Source organism: Pelmatolapia mariae, linkage group LG20 (genome assembly GCF_036321145.2).
Source record: "Pelmatolapia mariae isolate MD_Pm_ZW linkage group LG20, Pm_UMD_F_2, whole genome shotgun sequence".
In the NCBI taxonomy this organism is placed as follows: Eukaryota; Metazoa; Chordata; class Actinopteri; order Cichliformes; family Cichlidae; genus Pelmatolapia; species Pelmatolapia mariae.
Window position 1 is genome coordinate 26,389,918 of NC_086244.1, and position 22,143 is coordinate 26,412,060.

The window sequence follows — 22,143 nt, forward strand, 5'->3', positions numbered from 1 at the left end:
TCCAGAATTAAATAATGGACTGGACAGCTGTGAAACACACAGTCGATAAGTGTTATAAACTACAAAGTACAAGTGTCTGTGCGTGCGCTTCATTTATTTTTTCATGAACAATAAAAAATAATGACAACGCAAGCAAGCCCTTAATGAATAAAAGGCAACTACTTGAATCGATTGGGCCTGTGCCAACGTAGAAGGACCTCATAAGCCTCCTGGAGCTTCACAAATATTTCCTCAGCATCCTTGCTGGGGTTGTGGTCTGGATGCCACTTCTTGGCCAGCTCCCTATAACTTCGGGATATCTCCTCAAGAGAGGCCTCTGCTCCCAGAGACAATATCTGCAACATAAATACAGTAAATCCAGATGAAACAGGCTAAATGGCAAGCAGAAAATGTAGACCTATTTACAGCATGCATTTCTTACCTTCAGTGCCTCTTTTTCTCTCTCAGTGTATTCTTTGAGCAGTATTTCTAGCACCTTCCTCCAGGCATCTTCATAGTACCCTCCTCCAGTAAGCACACACAATATCCGATATGGCATTAAAAGAAGGTACTCCAACACACTTCTGAGCCAAGGCAGGAACCAGAAAATATCCAGCAGTGCTGCTATAGAGTCAGACAGATAGTACAGGGTGGCTGTGGTGTTGTGGAAAATACAGTAAGCCAGCGGGGCAGAGAAGGCCAGCCAACCTAGACCGATCCTATAAAGCCGTGGACCTGAGGTTGGAACAAAAAAAATTTAACTTCAGGAAGCCACTTAAAACTGAATAAGAATGATTATTATCGACGTGCATAGTGAAATCATCCAATCATCTCAGATTGGTGAAACCAGCCCACCTAATTTCTGTTTGCTCCCAGGTGTCCGTGGAGGTTTGAACGTGCGGTGCTTTGCAGCAGTGACACTGGCAGCCAAGCTTATAGGAAGAGGAGATAATGTGCTGCCATAGAATAGCAGGGAGGTTGCGAGACAAGAAGTCAAAGTCTTTTGGAGATCGGATGTCTGCTGGCCAACATTGGACACCAGATGCACCCCTGCACCCACACATAAAGGCAACACAATCAAGTAGAAGAAACTGAGGGAGTTCAGTCCTATCATGGCCACAGTGCCAAAGTAGACTCCAACACACACCTGTCCTGCAAATCTGACAGGACTCACAGGAGGAGGGATTGAGGTGGGAGGCCTTTTTCTCTCTTTATTTCCTTCTTGATTGGCCTCACTAACATAAGCAGGGATGCGTATAAATTCCCTGACCCACCCAAATCCAAATCCTCCTAGTGTTAGCATCCATAGCAGAGCATGGGTGTCTCTACCTAAGTACAAATGGTGAAGGCCCAAAGGCCCACCTACTGCCCACAGGGTGTAGGCAACAATTATACTTTTTACCATGAGGCCTCAGTAGATTACCTCCTGTACAGGTGAATATTAGTCATCCTTGATACATACCTGCAATAGAGTAACAAAAGTGTTAGTTATACCTCCAAACCTCCATCAGTGTTTTATAATTATATTATACTTTAATCAAATAATTAAAATGGAAATGTTCAGCTTATAATTTATTGGCTTTGATCTTTAATCCCATGCGCTTACATCGCCTGCTAACATTTTATTTATTTATTTAGTTTCATAACTATACTGTGTTACACCCTCCTCTGTGATCTGTCTGTTGGTCTTTGCCAGGACACTCAGATTTTTAATCTCTGCTATCCACTTCACTGGTTAAATAATATATTATATAAGGAGGATTTATCTTAGCTCATGCTGTGTATTGTTAGTTTTACTCAACTCATTATGTGATCCAAAACATGCCATTTTTGACAAAGAGTGCAACTATCTTTTCTGATTGATCGAAGATATTTGCTGTTCTTATACAACCAAATTGTATTTTAAAAAAGAGTTGGTTACTTACTGAGCCCGTAATTTCAAATCCTTATCCAGAGAAATCCTTTACCAGTGCTTTCCGTAGTTGAAGTTGCTGCATGTTGTTGCAATAGTTGGACTTTGGATCATGACAATAGGATTGCGCAGCAGCCTCAGCGCATAAGGCGCATCAACATGAGCCTGTAATCATTTAAACTGATAAGATGAGTAAAAAGGCTAAAGGCGACATTTATGAAGAAAAAAGGACACTGTTGACAATGCTTCAAAGAGGGCTTGAGTTTATTTTGTAAGGAAAATAAGGACATAGCCTTAGGCCTGTATGCTTAACTTCAGCATAGGATAAGAGTATAATCCTGCTCCCCAGTGAAGCCTAAAACAACTTCACTACAAGGTTTTTCTGTACAATTTTACTTAACGGTGTATAATATAAGCTTAAAGTATAAAACTTAAGTTATATCGTATTTTTTTTAAATCAAAGCAAAGCACTTTTAGTTTGTAAAGTGATATTCATTATCATATAAGCTAAAATATGAGATAAATATTATTAATACATCAGTATTACTTAGCATTATGCCTGATTATGAGGCTAACTGTATGTGATATAAGTAGTATCCTTGTGTGCTGGAATATATCTGTTAATTATAATAATTTAGAAATAAAGGTTTAAAACTCATTAAACTTTTGCCTATGATGGTATTGTTTAGCCTTCCATCAAAGAATTGTCACCAGAACTATAATAGGGAAACAACTTGCTTGATGTTCAATTTCCTCAAGAATAAAAACATTTTGTTTTGGAAAATACACATACTTCAGTGATGTAACCTAACAAAGGCTCCTTACCTTAACTATATATTGACCAGGGGTATTTATGTGTGCAGAACCCCAGTGACCACTTATGAGCCAAGAAAAACCCCAATTGACCCTGATATTAATACCCCAATAGTCAGAAAATGTTTGACAATTTATTAGGCACACCAATCTAAAACAACCACGTGCATCTGAAATAAACCTAGTTTTCATTAAGGTCATATTCCGTTTCGTTAAAGGTGTCTAGGAGAGATGATTCTCATTTAATTTTTTAATTTTTGTACGTTCTGTGCACCCCATTTATATCAGTGAGGGTAAGTTAATGCGACCAGCATCTCTCTAAATTAGTTTTAGCCAAGTGTAGCTACCTGTTCAGTCAGTGGGTGTGAACCACACGCATACCTGGAAAGTAGGCTAGGTCCACATTAATATTTCAAATCGCTGGACTGCCAACACAATAAGCTCCCGTGGCCCCGCCCCCTGCGACCCCTCCTTTGCTGGGCTTTCGTCGGAGCTGAGCAGCCTTGCAGCAGCAGGTTAGCTCTTTAAAACCGAGCGAGCTCTGCTAGCTACACATCAACAGCATATCCAGAGAAGATGCAAAGTCGTTTAACTTTTTAACTATTCCACCCGCCTCCAGCGCTTTTAAGCCTGAGGACACTGTTATGGTTTCGGAGAATGGAAACGGACGACGTGTCGGTTAGAGAGCAACTTTTCCACAACCGTGTCCGGGAGACTATAGTAAGTAACGCCGAACCAACCTAACCGTCAGTTACTATGCTTATGAGCCCCCCCGCAAACAATGTAAGTCGCATCACTGTAAGAAAGCCTCAGTTAACGCTGTTTATTTCACTTTACCTAGCGGTAGCACGACTTTTGTTTCTCAGCTGTAGACTGCACGTCTTACTTTCTCAAGCGATAACAAGTTTGAAGTCACTTAAAAAAAAAGTGATGATAACGATTGAAATTTGCTCGGTCCCTGGGCTAGCTTAACCGATGTTCAAACTTTAACTGTTGCACGGATACAGCTGGTAAGCAGGCAGCAGAGAGGCACAGCATTTTGTTACTGTTGATGCTCTGTTTTTTTCCCTCTGCTGTTTTATCGCAGTTTTGTATAAAAGCAACAGCAACTATTTGAACCTTAGACTCGGTTCAGTTACAGCAAAGCACACGGCTTCTGACCTTTAACCCTCACATCACATCAGACAGGGGCCCGACTACTGAGATTGGAGATTGCTGAACCAGCCTGTTATAAAAGCATCGTCAGGCAACACTTTATCACCTTCATATCTTAGCATCAGGAGTTGATTCATCAACTTGCTTTGCTTTGCTCAGCTCCAAGTAGTTCGTTCTGGTTTGCAGAAGATCATGAGGTGAAAAATTTGTGAGGTTTTAAGGAACAGCAAGTGTGTGTGTGTGTGTGTGTGTGTGTGTGTGTGTGTGTGTGTGTGTTTGTTTATAGATGCGTTGTATAATATGAAAAATAGTGATTCCTGTGGGAGATTGAGTCAGTGCAGCAGCAAAGAAATCAGAACAGGGCTTACTGAATCCAAAAGAGCATACATTAAGATTGTGATCAGTTAGACTGCTTTTATTTGTATGACGAGTCAAATTCTTGCTTTTAACTGTGAAACCTCTAAAGAATGTAGGTTTTTTTTCCAACAGACTAGGACCCCCCCCCCCCCCTTTTTTTTTAAGTGGTAGGCTGAGATATTTGCACATTAGGGCTGTTGGTGGCTTTTTTGTCTGCCCACATTAGGTATCAGAAGCAAGATTACATCCTCTGGAAAATATCACTTAAAATAGCATTCTACATTTGGTAGGCGGTATATATTTTCAGTGATAGATAGGATGCAGTTATTAATAAACCAAATGAACAGCAAATAAAGTGCTTGCATTTCTTCTAATGCCCTTGTTTTGTCATTGTCCCTTTCAAATACCTAATGCTATTAGCAAGTGGCAAGTCTCAAGTCTCCAGCTTACCTCCTCATCACAGTACTTCCTCTCAGGCTTGTCAGCTGCCCCAGCACCTCTGGTTATTAATGGCTTTAGGCCAAGCCTATCTTTAATCAGCTTATTTTAAAGTCATAAACCTGTGGCAGAAGTGCATGTATGCTAGACCGATAATAATATTTTGCCCTAACAAAAAAAGGCTGGATATGACATTTTTTTAAAAGTAGAAGAGCAGCTCTTTGATATCCAAAAATAATTAAATAAAAATAATTCCATCCATCTTTTTCCACTTATCCAAGTCAGGGTTTCAGTTGAGCTGAAGCCCATCCCAGCTGTCATATGGTGAGAGGTAGAGCTAACTATTTACACTTATGGCCAGTTTACAGTCACCATTCAACCTAACAGGTATGTCTCTGGACTGTGGAGGGAAACACACACAGGTAGAACAGAGTCCACAGCCAATGGATTCGAACCCAGCACCATCTTGCTTTGAGATGATGATGCCAACCATCGCACCACCATGCTGTCATTTTACTGCATTGTATTTGTTTTAGTTATCAGTTAATCTGGTGATTATTTTTTTTACAGTTGTTTAGCCTATAATGAAATATTCCAAAAGGTCTTTGAGAAGCTAAACTGACTTATATTTGTTTTAAAATAACTGAAATGGCTATCAGAACAGCTTCTGACTGAGTTTCTGTGGATAAACTAATGGTTTACTTGGCTAATTATTGTAACTCTTATTCATAAATAATATAATAATAGATATGCGTCAATTGTGAGATGCCAAAAACTAAACAAAAGAAAACGGTGTTTTAAATTCTTTCAGTCTTTTACAGTTCTGTATTTGAAGCTAGTGTAAAACTGATGTTAGACTACAGACTACAAACATCAGCCACTGATATTTCTAAATGTCTGTTTATTTACCAATAGGCCAGAGGCAGTCAACGAGGCCTGTATCATCCAATAGAGATGTTTTTATACCAACATGTCCTTAGCCGATGCATATAAATGCTGGTTTAGCTACTGAGAATGCTTTTGTATTAGATATCCAAAACATGCAAGCAGCTGCACCATTAGTGCTTCTTTTTTGATTCTGAGGAAATGTGATGGAAAAATAATGCACTTATCAATGCACAGGGTAGATACATTTTTCCATAGGTGCATGACAAAGATATGCTACAAAGACTATTTCTATAGGCAACAAACATGCTTGCAGCTATTTGCCTGTCATGAGAACAAATGAGATTAGTTTAATAATAATAATGATCAGTTAGATATCTTGTTGGAGTGAAGACAAGTGGTAAAATTCTGTGCTTGACTAAAGGGGGGGGGGGGGGGGGGGGGGGGACGGACGGACGGTATTTATGTGAAGTATGACACTTTCTGGCTTCTGGTCAGAAGCCTCCCAGTTGGACCAGTTGGTACCGGATTCCTAAAAGTCGACAGTAATTCCAAACAAATTCTAATTCGATGAAATGTACTATACCTGTTTGGCCAAAGGCATAATAAACAGTTAATAATCAGTGGGAAAGTGCGATTACAGCCAAGTGCATGTCTTCACTTGAGCTGATTGTGTTCTTGTAAATCATCTTGGGTATCAGCAGATAGTAGAAAATTGAAGCGTAGAGAGTTGGTCTGTGGGAGATGGGGTAAACAGCCGAGCTAGGAGTACTCATCCACAGACCGCAGCCTGAGCCTAGTCGGATCAAGAAGGATCAGTGTCTAGCACGATAAAAGGTCATGATGATAAAATCTTGCAGTAGAGAACTGGAACAGCCAGCATCAGCACACACTGATATCTATTCCCCGCTTAGAAAAGAGCACTGTAATATTTGTATAATACCTGAGTCTGAAAACTATAATAGCACAGAACTGATGGGTTTGAGTCTTAGGAGTGACTTTCTGCAGTACTTTTGAGAGAAGGAAAACAGTGAGCAATGTTTATTTCCTGATGGATTATACCCCCCCCCCCCCCCCCCCCCTTAACTTTTTAAAAAAAAAATTTTTAGTTTATTTGTTATTGAGAGACTCAATATTGAAACACTTAAGTATTAATTAATAATTATTGCAGACCATTAAATTGTGCTTAAGGTGTCTACTTTAAAAGTGAGTCCAGTTTTCCCATATGGAAAAGATATATATATAAATCTTATAAATTTTCTATTTGTCTTGTGTGAAACTTGTATGAAAAGCATACAAGAGTGAAAACAGATATAAGATCCCTTGAAAAATTATATAAATTAAACTTGTATATTTTGGATACTTACTAAAACAATATATGAAAGTAATGAGAAAGTGGCCACTTTCATGAGTAAATCATGTAGGCCTTATATGATTTACTCATGAAAGTGGCCACTTTCATGAGTAAATCATATAAGTTTTACTATTTCTTTTCCATATGGGTTGGAAGAGATGCTTTGTCTTCGTTCTTCAAGGATTCAAGGAAACTTTATTGTCATTCACATCACATGTTTACATGAGGTGGAACGAAATTACGTTTCTTTTTTTTTTTTTATTATCTCTTTTATTGAGACAGCAGTTGAACATAACAGTAGTATGCCTTTTTATACTTTCTTTGCTGTCACATTTTTAACTTATAATTTAAAAAAAAAAAAAAAAAAAAAAAAACAAAGAAAGGGAAAAGAGAAAAAAATTACATTTCTGCTCCTTTGTAAATTTTTACACAAACTACACGGCTGGGCAAGATGAGAACATTTGCACTTCAGCTGTTTTTTGTTTTTGTTTTCTTCGGCAGAACAATTTTTGAATTACTCTGTGGATTGTGAAATAGTCTGCATTGAGACTTTGTGTCACGCTAGAGCCTGAAATTCTCTAAACTTTCCCCTCAGCAGCCCTCTGTGGCCTGCCAGCTCTCAATATGGCCAATTTAGCACGTGTCCCCCCCCCACCCCACTCTACCTGTTTCTTACCCAACCTTTGTTTTCTACTTTTCTTGTTGTTGGATTAACCATAACAAGGTCCTTTCCAAATCACACTGCATTATTCAACTATTTACGCAGACTGAGCTGATTAGTTGTTGCGCACAGTCGTTTGTTTTTTCCATGGTGCAGCTTTTGTGCTGCCACTGATCATTTCCTCTCGCACAGACTCTCAACTGTTTTTTTTATCTCACACAGCAAGTGCAAGATTAAACTAAAATAACAAACTTTTGTGTAAACTCGATTTAGCAACAGGTTTTATACAACGTTGTATTTCTGCAGAGAGCCTCTCCCTCTGGGTTTGTTGCTGTTGTTACCTTAGGGACAAACGTCTTCATTGTGCTGTGCATACAGGGCTCCCCAGAGGCTCTGGAACAGGAATGTTTTCATTGATACTTGTGGTTTGGCAACATCAGTTCATTCATGACTCACAGCAACACTTTGTTGCACTGATAAAAATGTATTGACATGAAATTAATGCCACACAGTTTAGCTGTCAGATAAATCAGGATTCAGCATTAAACAGTCACATCTTCTGCACGTTCAGCAGCTAGCTTACATTGCTGAGCTTGTCCAAGTTGCTCAGGTATATTTTATACTTGAGTGCGTTTCTGAGCAGGAGCTACCATTGGTGCTTGCTTATTGTCTTATCTGTGGCAGGCAGCGGTTTGATCCATTGTTGTATTAATGTAAAGAGATTTAATTAGAGTTGGCATGTTGAGGGCTTTCCCATACAACAGATTGCTGGTGGAAGACTGGTTTAACCTAAATTTGTTGCTTTAATGTAATGGTAAGCAGTGTGGAGGGGGATCACTCACTCACTGGCATTAACCCTTCTCTCTTTTACTCTCTCATAATCCTTCTCAGTTTATCACAGTGACCTTTTTGTTTTGTTTTTTTCTTGGACCAAATGGGTAATCTTCAGACTTAATCTGTGTCTCTCTTGGCGTAGGCAAACTTGCATAGCCAAAATGGAATGCATTTGGCTATGTGAGGAACACATTCTGTAATCCCCAAATGTCTTTTCTCTGCTTTCTCCCAACTTACACTAAACCAGACATGTCAGCAGTTTAAAATAAATCTATTGCTCATTGACTCATTGATTAACATAGCATGACAGGTGGTTTACATAGCTAATCTTATTTATGTAAAACACCAGTCCCTTTTAATGCCTGTCCTCGGACCTTTAAATGCAAAAATAACACTAGAATTTTCTTTGTTTCTTCTGCAGATCTGTGTTCTCCTGTTTACTTGCCTTTACATGCTGTCCTACCTCATCCTTAACCAATTCAGGAAGACTGCAGAGTTTGTCACCGGTGAGTTTTCTGCAACACACGAATACTGCTCTGTGAGAACGTTTTCTATCAAAAGCTTCTAAAGAATTGCCTGCAGCAGAATCAGTGATGATGTTGACAAGCATACTGTCTACATTGGTGAGTGGGTGGAAGTAGGCAATACTTTTCAACCAAGCACAGGTGTTGTTCAGAAATTACCCTTTCTATTTTGAGCAGTCTTTGTTTTCTAGTTTGTGTGCAGGCTGCAGCACACAAACTGCAAAAGAAAAGGATTTTTCTTTTGAGCTTTATTTGAAGAGTCTTCAGAAACCTGAATAATGCTCAGGCAAGCAGTAAAATCAATATTGTTTGCATACATGAATGTACCACATATGCACCCTAGCAGGAAGGCAGCTGTGAGCTTAGGGCTAGAGTAACTTAATGCATTCACCTCGTTAGGCTGAATGCATGTGAACCATACACATGACAAAAATGTTTGCTTTTTGTTTTCTGACTTTTCGCTGTCTGGAAAAGTGTAGTAAGATATGTTTTGGTGAACACAGGCATTATAAAAATAGCACTATAGCCAATAAGCAACCATACTTCATGTAGTTACAGTTAAGTAATAACTGTTGGTTTTATTGGTAGCTGTACATGCCCATGTCATAACACTGCCTCCACCATCTTTGTGGTGTCCTAAAAGTTTTCACCTTTTTGTGAACCCTCTGTATTTTCATGAAGGTAAATCTGTATTGTAGACACTGACAATACCACTCTTACCTCTTTGAGAGTGCTCTTGAATTGTTTAGATGTTATGAAGGTTTTTTTGTTAACCATCAAAGTCATTCTGTATTCATGGACTTTATTTGTCTTCCCGTCATCTTTCAGGCCTTTTGTTGGTGCTGAGCTGGGCAGTAAATGTATTCTTTTACAATAGCTAAATAGCTGAAAATCTACAATTAATTCACAACTGGATTGTTTGATTTAAAATCCATTGTGTCGATGTACATAAGCAACATTATAAATAATGTTATTGTAAAAAAAAAAAAATGTTCTTAATGTTTAACACAAATGTTGGAAGTTCTGAAGTGTGACTGGAGAACTTTAAACAGTTACACAATAAATCCAATAACTTCCCACAATTGGAAGCAGATGTGGGATGTCCAACTAGTCAGGTCTCTCTGCTCCACTATGATTGGGTGGGAGTCTGGGAGATGGCCAGATGCTTTTTTTTTTTTTCTAAAAAAGGGAGAGAGGAAAACCTGCTATATATTAGCTCACTGCTGAAAAAGTCTGTGCATCAACAACAATGGAACAGTTGTGCCCTGCAGCTAAATGACAATTGTGCAACAGCACTGCACAAAGTTGTTTTTGACTTTAAAGAGTCAAGAACTGGTTTTTGCTCCTTAGGCTTATCTTCATATTTCTCCTCTGTGCCAATATTCACACAGTAAGGAAAATACTGTAGTACTGAGCTACAGAAATTCAAATAGTGAATTTAGACATTAAGTTTGTAGCAAGATCTTAAACATTTATTTATTTTTTAAGCTTAAAGAGGAAATGGAGACATTTATAGAAGTGTTTGTTTGGTATTCTTAATTCCCCACTCTTTCTGTATCCTGCCTATAGGTAGTTCAGTTTTATTAGAGTCTTGGTTTTGCTTGAACAGAATGTTCCAAACATACTCGTCCCCCGCTTACTCCCCTTTCTGAAGCCGTTGCTTTTTGCTGCACTTCTACACACGCCCAAACACACGCACACTGTATGTGTTCTGTGCTTAGGCTTTCCTACAATGTAAAAGTCAGGTAGTTACATGTGAAAACAAATGGAGGTCTGTCAGTTGTGTAATGAGTGTTGCTCTGTTCTCTTGTAGATGATGTCGAAGATGCCACTGTCAACAAAATTGCGTAAGTGAAAAACACAACTGATTAACTAGCTGGTATCAGTCTGTTCTCCCTCGCTTGTAGTGCCACTCCATATGATTGAGCAGATACCAAGTCAGTGTGACATGTGTAATACCATTTGGCTTTGGATTTATTGCCCTGCCTTGTCTGTGTGTGTGTGTGTGTGTGTGTGTGTGTGTGTGTGTGTGTGTGTGTGTGTGTGTGTGTGTGTGTGTGTTCGCGCGTGTGCGTGCGTTTGTGTGTGTAATGGTGTGACTTCCATGTCACTCTGCCCTTTGTCCTTACACGCCGGCACTATATTACCTTATTCATGGCCACTGTAGCCTTTCATCTGCGCTGTGGTGTTTGAGGCTAAACATAAATAAATGCACAACACCCACAAATGGTCTTTCTTCTTTTTCCAGGCTGTGGCTGTGCACATTCACCCTGTCTGTTGCAGTCTGTGCTGTGCTCCTTCTCCCCATTTCCATTCTGTCCAATGAGGTGCTGCTCACCTTCCCACAGAGCTACTACATGCAGTGGCTCAATGGATCTCTTATTCATGGTACATCTGTCTGTTTTGTTTTTTTTTAAGCAGGGATGACACCAAACCAAACATCAAATAGAGAACTGTTAAACCAAGGAGGGCATATCTGTTTTAAAACTGGAACAGAATGAACAGTAGTGATGCCCTCTAGATCAATATTAAACAGGCCTGTGTCCAAACTGATAATTATTACTGACAGAGAAGCTGTGACCTCACGGTTCAATTCAGTCAAGTTTTCCAATCTCAGTGGAATGCCAGTGTCTCATTGTGAAGAATTGTAGTGCTGTTTAATGTGACAGTAACCTTTGCTTTAATGCTTTTAGCTTATTTTGTTCTGTAATTATCGCACATTGCAATGTATGTATACAGTCTTGGGAAGGCTGAGCCTCATGGTGGCCAATCTGGGTACTGCTAAAACTAATGCTAATGAGTGTTTGCCCCCAAAATAACAAATGAAAAATCTGTCTTGACAGGTTTGTGGAACCTAGTTTTCCTTTTCTCCAACTTGTCCCTGGTCTTCCTCATGCCTTTTGCATATTTCTTCACTGAGTCCGAGGGATTTGCAGGATCCAGAAAGGTAGCATTTTTAGCATAAGCTCACATTAGAGACTCAAAATGATTTATAGATGCGAGTCCAAAGTGCCTGTTTTCACACCCATCTGCTCACACATCATCTGCTTTGGTTGTGTAGGGTGTAATGGCACGAGTTTATGAAGCAGTTGTGCTGCTGTTGCTGCTGGCCCTGCTTGTGCTGGGCATTGTGTGGGTGGCATCAGCCCTCCTACATGACAACATAGCCCGGAAGAGCCTCTACGGTGAGTCAACCACAGATTCCTCAATGACAAGTAGTTTTTATATGTTTCATATAGCCACTTATGATGCTCTCTCTCTCTCTCTCTCTCTCTCTGGATTTCAGACCTGTGGGAGTATTACCTTCCCTACTTGTACTCGGGGATCTCTCTCTTTGGAGTGCTGCTGCTTTTATGTTAGTATATCTCATTCACAGTTGGTGGAGTAGCTATAAACCTGGTTCTATGGCTTTTGCATATCATCATCTCTGTGCTTCTCTCCTCAGTGTGCACTCCCTTAGGGTTGTCACGAATGTTCAGTGTAACGGGCAGCCTGCTAGTCAAACCACGGGTGAGTCACAGGCTCACTGTCTTGAATTTAAACAAGTCTCGTTGTCTAAAGCTATGCTAGCAACCCACTGAGTCAGTACAACTTTTCTTCTAACACAACTTATTCCATCTTCAAAATCCACACTTCCTGCTGGTTCCAATCATGTTGTTAATTTGTAGTGTTTATTACATGAGATGCAACTAAAGAAAGCATACTGAATTATCAATTTTGAGTGTGCTGTTGATGCACACTAGTCAGGGGAATACACAAAGTAAATGAGCAAGCTACATATAGCTAGTAAACAATTAAAATGAGTTGGTTGGTTTTAAAAAATGGGAAGCTTCTGAAACCAAAACCTTTTAATGTCTCTAAGGTTTAATTAATAGTTTCCCAAAGTCTATTAAAATGCAGAGCACCATGACTTAGAATAAATGTACATAATTGGTTTATACTAGTCTCTTTAAAGAACAGTATGTACTATTGTTTGGTCATGGCTTTACTTTAACATGCTGAACTTTCCCAAATAGCAGTGAAAAACTGCTATGAATGGCCTAAATGTCTGCTATATTTCACTGCAGTGGTGTCAGAACTTTAGCTCCTAGCACACCTGAAAATGACCATTTTAACTTGTGCCTGTGAACTCATTAAAAATTGAATTGACTGACTGGTCCTGTCCTCTCTAGCTGCTGGAAGATGTTGAAGATACTTTGAGTTGCACCACATTTGAGGAAGACTCTCTCTCCAGGAAAATCAACTGTAAGTAGGTGATCGTGTTCACAAGAACGTTTCCTCTGGTTACTTCTCTCACGATCCAAAGACAAGCATGTTAGGTTAATTGGTTATTCAAAATTGGCCATGGATGTGAGGTGTTTGAAGACTATAGGAAAAAGTACTTTATCAATGTATGGTTAAAATGTGTAGTCTGGAGTGGTCATTAAGTGTAGAAAAGTGCTATATAAATACATTTATTTGTTTGTTTGTTTTTATATTCAACCTTAAATTAACTGGTTGACGTATTTTTTTTTCTTCTTCTTCTTCCCACCATCATGCGTGTGATTGTAGGTGGCAGTACATCCTGCTGGGTCAAGCTGAACATGGAGGCTCTGAAAAAAGAGTACCAAGCCGTCCAGAGTAAGCGTGTCGCCCTGGGTAAGACTGGCTGAACAGGCTGTCTCTCTGCTGGAGTTCTCGCACAGTGATTACAGAGTGTAGTCATTTGTTGTTGTCGCTTTTCTGTCTTTCTTGTTTTCCCCACAGAGATGCGTAGGAAAGCGTCCCCATGGCAGCGAAACCTGGGCTACCCGCTTGCAATGCTTGTGCTTCTCGCACTGACGGTACTTGCATGACTATCAATATAAGCATCAATTCTACTTTAAGTTTGATTTATCAAGACCACAATTATTTTTTGTTTTTTAAAGTATTATTTTGTAATTGTCTCTTGTGTCTGTAGGTGATGTGTGTACTGATGGTCTGCTTCAACGTGCTGGAGTTGCTACTGGATGAAACAGCCATGCCCAGAGGAATGGAGGTGAGGTTTCTGCCAAACAGAATTAATAAATGCGGCCCTTTTAAAGGTTTATGCGCTACAGCTAGTCGTGATCATATATTGAGGATTGTTATTTTTATGTGTTGTAGGACCCTCACCTTGGGATGGCCTCCTTTTCAATGTTTGGCTCACTGGGTGCTGCTGTTCAAGTAGTCCTCATTCTGTATCCTTTTATCCTCCTATCTTACAATTGGGTGCACATAGAGTTAATTAGTTGTCTACATTTGGCGCAGCCACTCACCAGGATGCCCTTGATATTTCACCAGGGCGTGGGTGATGTTGACTCATTCTGTCACATTCACACATTGGAAGCACCTTTCTTTTTTTTTTCTTTTTTTTTAAATGTAGCCTACTTCTTGGGTGCTCTTTACCACTCTGCCTTCCACTGTTGTCCTTAAAATTCTTTTCAGTTATCTGATGGTGTCCTCAGTGGTGGGCTTCTATAGTTCCCCTCTCTTCACTGGCCTCCTGCCTCGTGCACAAGACACCAACCTGACACAGGTACCCAGTGGTCAGCAGGTTCACATATTTCATCCAGAAACTGTTGTTTTCACTAAGGATGGTAACCTCAAAATTTTTTTCAGATAATCGCCAACTGTGTTTCACTGCTTATCCTGAGCTCTGCACTGCCTGTGTTTTCACGCACTCTTGGTAAGCATGAAGCACAAATGAGAAGTGGGGCATTAACATTTCAAAGTTTATAGCCTTGTCCACAGTTTTGCTCCTATGTAATTCTGTGTGTGTAGTGTGTGACTGAGCATATAGTCGATGCATACCAAACCTTGGTCAGTATTTGAATGTCTTATGTTTGTGCAGTGTACATAAACATAAACATAATCTTAACAATCCACTGTGTACATGAAATACTAATAAGTTAGTTAGAATGTAATGGAAAACAATAACATTGTGTTTTGAACAATTGTCTTTGACGTTACATGAAATAAAAAGTTTACCCTGACTCTGCTTTGACAGGGCATCTATAAAATGGAAAGCGTTTGTGTAGTTTTAATGATGTCCACAGGAGGGCGTTTGTATGCCATGAATATTGTGCCTGCAGGTGAATCTGGGCTTTGGCACATTTTTCACAAGTGGAACTTCTTTCTTTGTTTTGCTTCTGTTATTTTGTGTTAGGGATCACCCGTTTCGACCTACTGGGAGACTTTGGTCGATATAACTGGCTTGGGAACTTCTACATTGTATTTCTATACAACATGCTGTTTGCTGGCCTCACCTCTGCCTCCTTGATAAAGACGGTCACCTGGGCAGTACAAAGAGAGCTCATCCGTGCCTTTGGTCAGTCTACTTTCATTTTGAATTTATGAAGCAAAGTGAAAAACGTTTGTAAGCATATACATTTTTTTTCTGTCAGTGAGACTGAGCTGTGCTTAAATTCATTGCACTTGGATATCTCTTTCATAACTTTCCCCACCTTTGGCCCCATTTCCCTATGGGCTGGTCTCTCTTCCTCAGATAGAAAGAATACAATTCTTTCAGGAAATTGTAAAGGGACAGGAGGAGAGTCAGGTCTCCTTGGGGACCTTCAGGCACACCGCCCTATACCCCTCACAGCACACACACACACCCTCCAAACCTCCACCCAACACAAACAACCACTCGGAGCATGGGCACGCCAAACTCACACATGCATACACGCAATCCCCTTCCTCACAGTCCAGATAGCATCTCTGCGCTGTGGCAGCTCTGCTGCACTTTCCCATTGCCTCCCAGCATACTTTTGTTCTGTGATTAATAGACTTTCAATTCACCTAAATCACCATTTTTCTTAGCTTTGCAAATGTAATGCTCCACCTTTTGATTGTGTGATATTATAGTCCTTTTTTCTCTCTCTTTATAGGTCTCCACAGACTACCTTTAACTGTGTCACGCTCCACCGTCCCCTTCAGGCTCCTCCTGGCCAGTGGATTGTCTAAAATCCAGTGACCTTTTTTGTTTTTTTTTCTTCTCACCACTGCCTTTCCTAACCTTTAAAAACTGAGCCATTTCAGAGGTGTACCCGGTGGATTAAAGGCATTCACAGTTCAGTCTCTTTGCCAGCTGGTACATGGATCAGGTCACCACGTGTGAAGAGACTGAAGAATGTGAGTCTGTTTGCACTGTGTCCAGTGGGAGCGCCGCTTGATACTGTGTTCAGTGACCAATATATCAGGGTCCAAGTTTATACTGCTTTTTGACTGCAAAGGCAAATACTGGTACAAGTGGTTACTGAGTCACAGGTGTGACTGGATCAAGGGGAAAAGGGATTAAAGCCATATTAGCAACGATAACAGAGCAATACCCCCTGCAAAGTCATGCCTTGTAAAAAGAGGATCCTTTAGCAGCCGTTTGTCTGACATATGTGAAAGTCAGCAGAGTTATTTTGAAATATTACATTGTAGCTGTGACATAATTTCCTCTTCCTTCTTCAGGTCGACTGAGTGCTCTCTCTTTCTTTGCGGCTTCCCCACGCCTTCCTCTTTAAGTACCACCACTATTTTAAGATTGGAAGATCTTCTACTTCCATGTGTTTGGATGTTCCAGTCTGCACCAGTGTTATGTTGGTTAATAAAAGGAAGTCGTTAGTGGGGAGCTGATGGGACAGAAAGCACTTCAGTTGTCTGTGGATCTGCGGGTTACACACAGGGAATGTGAGGTTGACTTGATAGTCTCAGTGTTGGAGCTCTTTTTTTTCTTCTTCTTTTTTGTCTTTTACACATTGAGTTTACCAGTAGGATTAAGAGCATTTTGTGCGACGGCTTGACTTTACAAAAAAAAGCAAAAACAAAAAACTGAAAGCTTTACACTTTGTCTTATAAAATGTATTTGAATGCCATGTGACACTCACTAGTGGGAACTCGCTGCCTTAAAAAAAACAATCAAACTGTGAATCATTAAGCATTTGTGTGGGGAAAGTGCAATATTGTATATGTAAAAGCACACGTTTTAACTTTACCAATTTTCTGTGATGTTTATTTTGCTTTCATCTCATTCCTCTGTGTCGGAAACTGGAGTGAATGCATCAGATAATGTCAGAATATTTTGGAACAGCTATGTGGCTGTCAGACTTTTTTTAGAGGTTAGATCATCTACTGTCAGCATTATCTCATCATCCGATATGTGTTGGTGATCCTGTGTCACAGGTTACTTTTGCTGCTGTATCAGCAGGTTATTTGCTGTTGGTTTGACCAGCAGGGGACACTATCTCTTAAGTCCAATGGCAATATAACCCCTAACTCTGTCTGGTTAGTTATTGTATGCATTATATGTGGACAACTCTGAGGTTTACTCATTTCACTTGTTCTGAAAAAGTTCTTATGGATTTTTTTTAAAAATGTATTTTTCTGGAAATGGCATTGTGTGTTGTTTTTATTATTTATGGTTGTTTGGGAATCCATACTTTACATTTTGATTTATTACTACTCTCTTTTCAAACAGTTAAAGAAAATGTTTAGTTGTTCTGAAAGATTTCGAAAAGAAAACTTGAAATGCTGTTGTTTCAGATTTTCCTACGTACTACTTTTTTAAACTATTATGTGAATGTTTTTGAACAATAATCAATAAAAATGTGTTTTTGACCTCTTTGTATGTGTTTTGTTTTTTCTTTGAACACACATCAAGGTTATTATTATTTATTCATTTCTTTGATGCAGTTACATCTTCTAACATGTGGCCTGTAGTGGGTGTGTTACTGGTAAGAGACATCTGTCCTCTGTGTCCCTCCACCCTTTAGTGCACTTCTTTAATCAGCAGCAGAAGAAAGCTGTATTTGGGCCTGTCTGTCAGCGGTGTCCACCCGCGACGCCACTGCAGCCGTTGCCCATGCTTTCCCCACTTCGATGCAAATGCCAGATAACCTTCCAAATCAGGAGAAGCGGCGTTCACTTACGATCACTCCTTCACATCCCCACCACCCACCTCCTTTGTTTCATTCCTTTTTCCTTGCCTATTGTTCATTTCCTATTTTTCTTTCTTTTTTTCTAAAGTCTGTTCAAGAAAACCCCAGCTGATTAATTTCTCCCTGTTGATTTTTTTTTTCTTGCATCTCTTGTTTTGCTTCTTTGGATGTTTTAATTAAGATTATTTTGTTTAGGTTTTGTTTTTGAACTTCATTTCCTTTGCTAACAGGAAATGAACTCAGATGTCGCCGTAACATTACTCGGACATCTGCAGGCCGGTTACTCTCTGAGGCAAGTGACACTATAGGCAGTTAAAAGGTGCATACGAAAGAACTGTTGCTGCGATTTCAGAAACAGGGTGAAAAATTAGATTTTGTTAAATGTGATTTTATATTTGAACAAACCCAGTCTGATGCATTTAATCATGGGGCTAAAAGTTGGTGATTTTGAATTTACACCCATTATTCTCTCTTTTCTTTGGATGTGATTAGAAAATTGCACTTAGGACTTCTGGTGATTGATGCTAAACATGTTTTTTTTTGTTGTTTTTTTATGAGGGTTTTTGCCCTCTGTGTGCTCCTGAAAGTCCTTCTTGACAACAAACAGTTTTGCACCTTGGAGAAATGGTGCAGTTTGTGCTTGAATCTTTTTTTTTTCTTTTCTTTTCTTTAGCCTTAAGAGCTTACCAGCTACAGCCCAACTGGATTGAATGATTTGTCTTACTGGAGCACTGTGTGCACACATTTGCATCGTAAAACAACCCTAACTATCACTGTCAGCCTTGAAAGTGGTTGGTGTAACACTAAGATATCACAATTCCCCTGTAGCAGAAAGTAAAGCTTGATAGCGATGCAATCAAAGTGTCTCAGCGGTCTCTTTCGGTAACACACTATAGTAATGCATGTCGGGACTATCAGGGAAAAGGCGGGAAACAGCCAGCTTGTTATGGGATGAGATAGGCTATCTTTATTGTCAAAACATAAGAATGAAGTGGGGGGAAAAAGACACAGAGTAGCTTTCCTGACAGTCGGTCATTTGAAGTTTGTGCCAAAGTGCATTAAGGGCTGTTATTCCCTCTTTTCTACACTTGCAAATACAGAATCACTCCGGAAAAGGCGAGACTTGCTCGCTAATCAACTGATAATGGGCCACACTGTCCACTTGCTATAGCTGCCCGCCATCCTGTGTGCACACTCACGGCACACTTGCTTCACACAGTCGACTGCCACAGGCCTTTTGTTTCATCGGGTGAAGGATGCAGCGTTGAGCTTTGTTTTTGTGTGAATGGTTCAAAAACCTTATCATCACAATTTACACTGAGAAATCCAAGTGAACAGTATTTAATGCACAAATTAGTGTGGAAAAGTCTTGAGACACCCCTCAATTCTTTATATTTTGTGCAAAACAAATGCAAATGTAGTGCAAAAACCGAGATTTTTACAAATCTAATGGACATGAAGTCTATGATGCTGTGACTACTTTTATTTTTCGACACAGTCCGAACTCAAGCTTTTTTATTATTTCTTGAAGTATTCTTCAGAAATAGTTCTCTGCTTCTTGTTTAATTTGGCATACCTCCGATTTTTCTCCCTATTTCCCTTCCTTAACAATGACAACCTCACAGCCACCCTTCCAGTGAGACAGCTTCTGATGAGGGTACAGTGAACGGTGGATCTCTCAGGTCCTGTGTTAGGCCTTGCTGGATTTTCTTTTACCTGTTTTTTTGTGGACATGGCTTTCAGATGCTGTTCATCTGCTTCATCTACTTTAGGCTTCCCACTACTTCCAGTTTCCTATTTTGTTTTTTATTTTAGGAAACTGCACACCATACAGAGATATACAGCGATAAGTTTTTGGTTAATAGCTCTTTGTGAATCACCTTGTTGGTGAAAATACTATTCTGTGTCTGTCAAACTCTGTTATCATTGGCATTTTTGTAAATTCAGATAAAGAAATGGGAACAGATTACGTGTTTCTGTGACATGCTTCTGGTAACAATGTGCTGAAAGACTAATGGCTCTGTGCTAAGTTGTTAGCTGAATAAACACAATTCTGTTTCATCCCTTGTGTTAAGAGCTTTTTTATGCTTGCTTAAAACCAATATTAAGTGGATTAACAAACAAACAAACAAACAAACAAACAAAGAAAGAAAACAGAACCATTCCTCCGGTTAGGTAAGAGGACTGGACTGAAATCGAGACAAGAAAATCTGGTTCCTTGGGAGGAAAATATATAGAAATGAGGGGTGACTCAAGTCTCCCGCACACTACTGCACAATGTAAATGAATTTTGGGGATGGAATTAGCAGAAGGTATAGCATCATGTTTGACCTTTGACCTGCTTGTCAGCAGCCAGGAAGTTCCACCCTTCGCAGTCTATTGTCCACTTTTGCGCAGCATCGCCTCAACTTCACTGGTACTCTGTTTATTTTGTATTTTGTATTTTTTATGAGCTGCATCCCAACCACATCAGGCATGCTTAATCTTAGCCATAACATGCTAAGGTAGACGTCTTACATCCCTATATGTGGCACACCTGAATTAAACATGAAAACATGACACAAACTGATGTGTTAAATACAAAACCAGAGTTACAATACAGTGTGTGCAGCTGCACTAGAATGCACCACCCTGTGCTTCCTGCACTGATAACACAGTGACAGACAGTGGTGGGCAGTGAAAACGGGTGTGTGAGAGAGGGGGGAGACGGTTAGGTGTCAGTTCCTTGACTTTCCTTGCCCTCACCCCCCTCGGAAACCCTTCTAATGGCCTCCATCTGAGGAAGTGGATCCTGCAGAATGTCTAATCAGCTCTATGAGACAAGACTAACACTTGAAAAGTCAAAGCTGGCATCGTTTAAAAAAATGCTACTTCTATTTTACTGAATCCTAATTTCAAACCCTTGCTGCATTCTGAGATGTCGGCTATTCGTCGAGTATGACCCAAATTCACAGCGCACCTGTAAGTGCAAAGGCACTCAGTGTGACCACCAGCTCAGGTGCAAGCACAGCCGTCTGTTTGGAAGAAACAAAGCAGGGTAGCCTAACCCAAGCAGGAAAGATCTCGTTTTCTGTGCTGTGGCTTTGCAGGAAACTGAACCATTCACCCAGTCATGTACTCCCATCCTGAAATGGGGGAGTAAAATGCTAAGAGCCAGAAGGAGGCAGGGGGAGGCTGGAGGATGGGGGCACCAAAATAAAAACTAATAATAATGACCTTTTTTTTTCTCTTCCATCTCCAGCCCACAGATGTTTGCTTCCTTCCTTTCCCTTTCATGTCAGATGGAAATCTTTTTTTTCTTGTATAGCTTTGAAGAGAAACACTGATGTGAGTAATTGTAGATATGAAAGTGTTTGTTACTTTTTTTGATTGAGTTATTCCCTGCATTTGTTACAAAGGCCGATATCTCTCATCTGTGTTGCCTAAGCCAGACTTGAACCTTTCTCCATGTTTATCATAAGGACAGGAACATGCAGCTTCGCCTTACCACCCCTCCCTACAACATCCTGGGATCATCTAGAAACTTCCCCCAGCGAGAGTGCATTTCCATGGGCAGTGTGGAGCTCAGTGACCTGAGCTCCATCACTGTGCAAAATGAAATGTTTAGGGTACAATAAGTCACTTTATAAATAAGTCTTTTTTTTCTTCTTTTTCTTTTTTAAAAATTATTATCTTCAGTTACCATCAAGATATATACTATTTGAAACATTCAGTAAGGACAGGCCACCACTGCTCTGTTTCCCTGAAACAGCCACAGTGCAGAAACAGGCCTGATGTATTAGGTCCAGGAAGCCAGAGATAGGACAGTGACATGCACTTTGACCTTTAATCTGCCATTAATTTAAGCTTCCCTCTGCGATTACAGATGTCCCACCCTTGAGATACGGTGATTACTTTCTTTTCTGCTCCCACTTTGGGCATTATCAGACACATTTTTATAATTCTCGCCGCTATTGTTCTAGGGTGGATAAAAATAATAAATTGATGATAGGGCCAGCGGGTGTTTCCACCAAAGAGGTCTTGGGTGCGCTTGGTTCAGGAGGGTCAGGCTAGTTCCCCAAACACAGGAAGGCAGCACTGTAAGTCATAGTCTGTGGGTGTCAAGGCTGGACACTTGTGCTCCATCTTTAGGTCCTCACCTTCAACTCTTGTCTATTTATAACAGAAGCATGAGTGTGCAGTGGGAGGGATGAGCAAACAGAGGCAAGGACATGTTGGCTCAAAGCAACTCAACTGACAAGAAACTTTGGAAATTTAAGCTACTGTAAAAGCTCCATATGAATCCTAAATTTTGTGTTTTTAAA

General features: G+C 40.0%; 2 protein-coding genes across 2 annotated transcripts; one reads left to right on the plus strand and one right to left on the minus strand.

Annotated features, from left to right (window-relative positions):
• Positions 1-158: 158 nt before the first annotated feature.
• dnajc22 (DnaJ (Hsp40) homolog, subfamily C, member 22) lies at positions 159-1,384 on the minus strand. Its single transcript, XM_063465349.1, has 3 exons — positions 835-1,384; positions 422-714; positions 159-335 (listed from the first exon to the last, which is right to left on the minus strand). Exons 1-3 carry the CDS (start codon positions 1,382-1,384, stop codon positions 159-161), a joined length of 1,020 nt encoding a protein of 339 aa, XP_063321419.1.
• A 1,805-nt stretch (positions 1,385-3,189) lies between these two features.
• Positions 3,190-17,499, plus strand: lmbr1l (limb development membrane protein 1-like). The gene is made up of 17 exons (XM_063464611.1): positions 3,190-3,424; positions 8,810-8,894; positions 10,726-10,759; positions 11,161-11,300; positions 11,756-11,859; positions 11,974-12,097; positions 12,199-12,267; positions 12,358-12,422; positions 13,085-13,157; positions 13,464-13,550; positions 13,659-13,735; positions 13,852-13,929; positions 14,037-14,110; positions 14,358-14,448; positions 14,532-14,598; positions 15,079-15,240; positions 15,803-17,499. Exons 1-17 carry the CDS (start codon positions 3,362-3,364, stop codon positions 15,886-15,888), a joined length of 1,479 nt encoding a protein of 492 aa, XP_063320681.1. The 5' UTR covers positions 3,190-3,361; the 3' UTR covers positions 15,889-17,499.
• The last annotated feature ends 4,644 nt before the right edge of the window (positions 17,500-22,143 follow it).

Coding starts and splice junctions, on each gene's coding strand:
- dnajc22 (XM_063465349.1), bottom strand. CDS start 1,384: ATGGTAAAAAGTATAATTGTTGCCTACACCCTGTGGGCAGTAGGTGGG. Junction 715..834: donor TGGGAGCAAACAGAAATTAG/GTGGGCTGGTTT, acceptor TTCCAACCTCAG/GTCCACGGCTTTATAGGATC. Junction 336..421: donor GAGAAAAAGAGGCACTGAAG/GTAAGAAATGCA, acceptor TTTATGTTGCAG/ATATTGTCTCTGGGAGCAGA.
- lmbr1l (XM_063464611.1), top strand. CDS start 3,362: ATGGAAACGGACGACGTGTCGGTTAGAGAGCAACTTTTCCACAACCGT. Junction 3,425..8,809: donor ACCGTGTCCGGGAGACTATA/GTAAGTAACGCC, acceptor TTTCTTCTGCAG/ATCTGTGTTCTCCTGTTTAC. Junction 10,760..11,160: donor GCCACTGTCAACAAAATTGC/GTAAGTGAAAAA, acceptor TTCTTTTTCCAG/GCTGTGGCTGTGCACATTCA.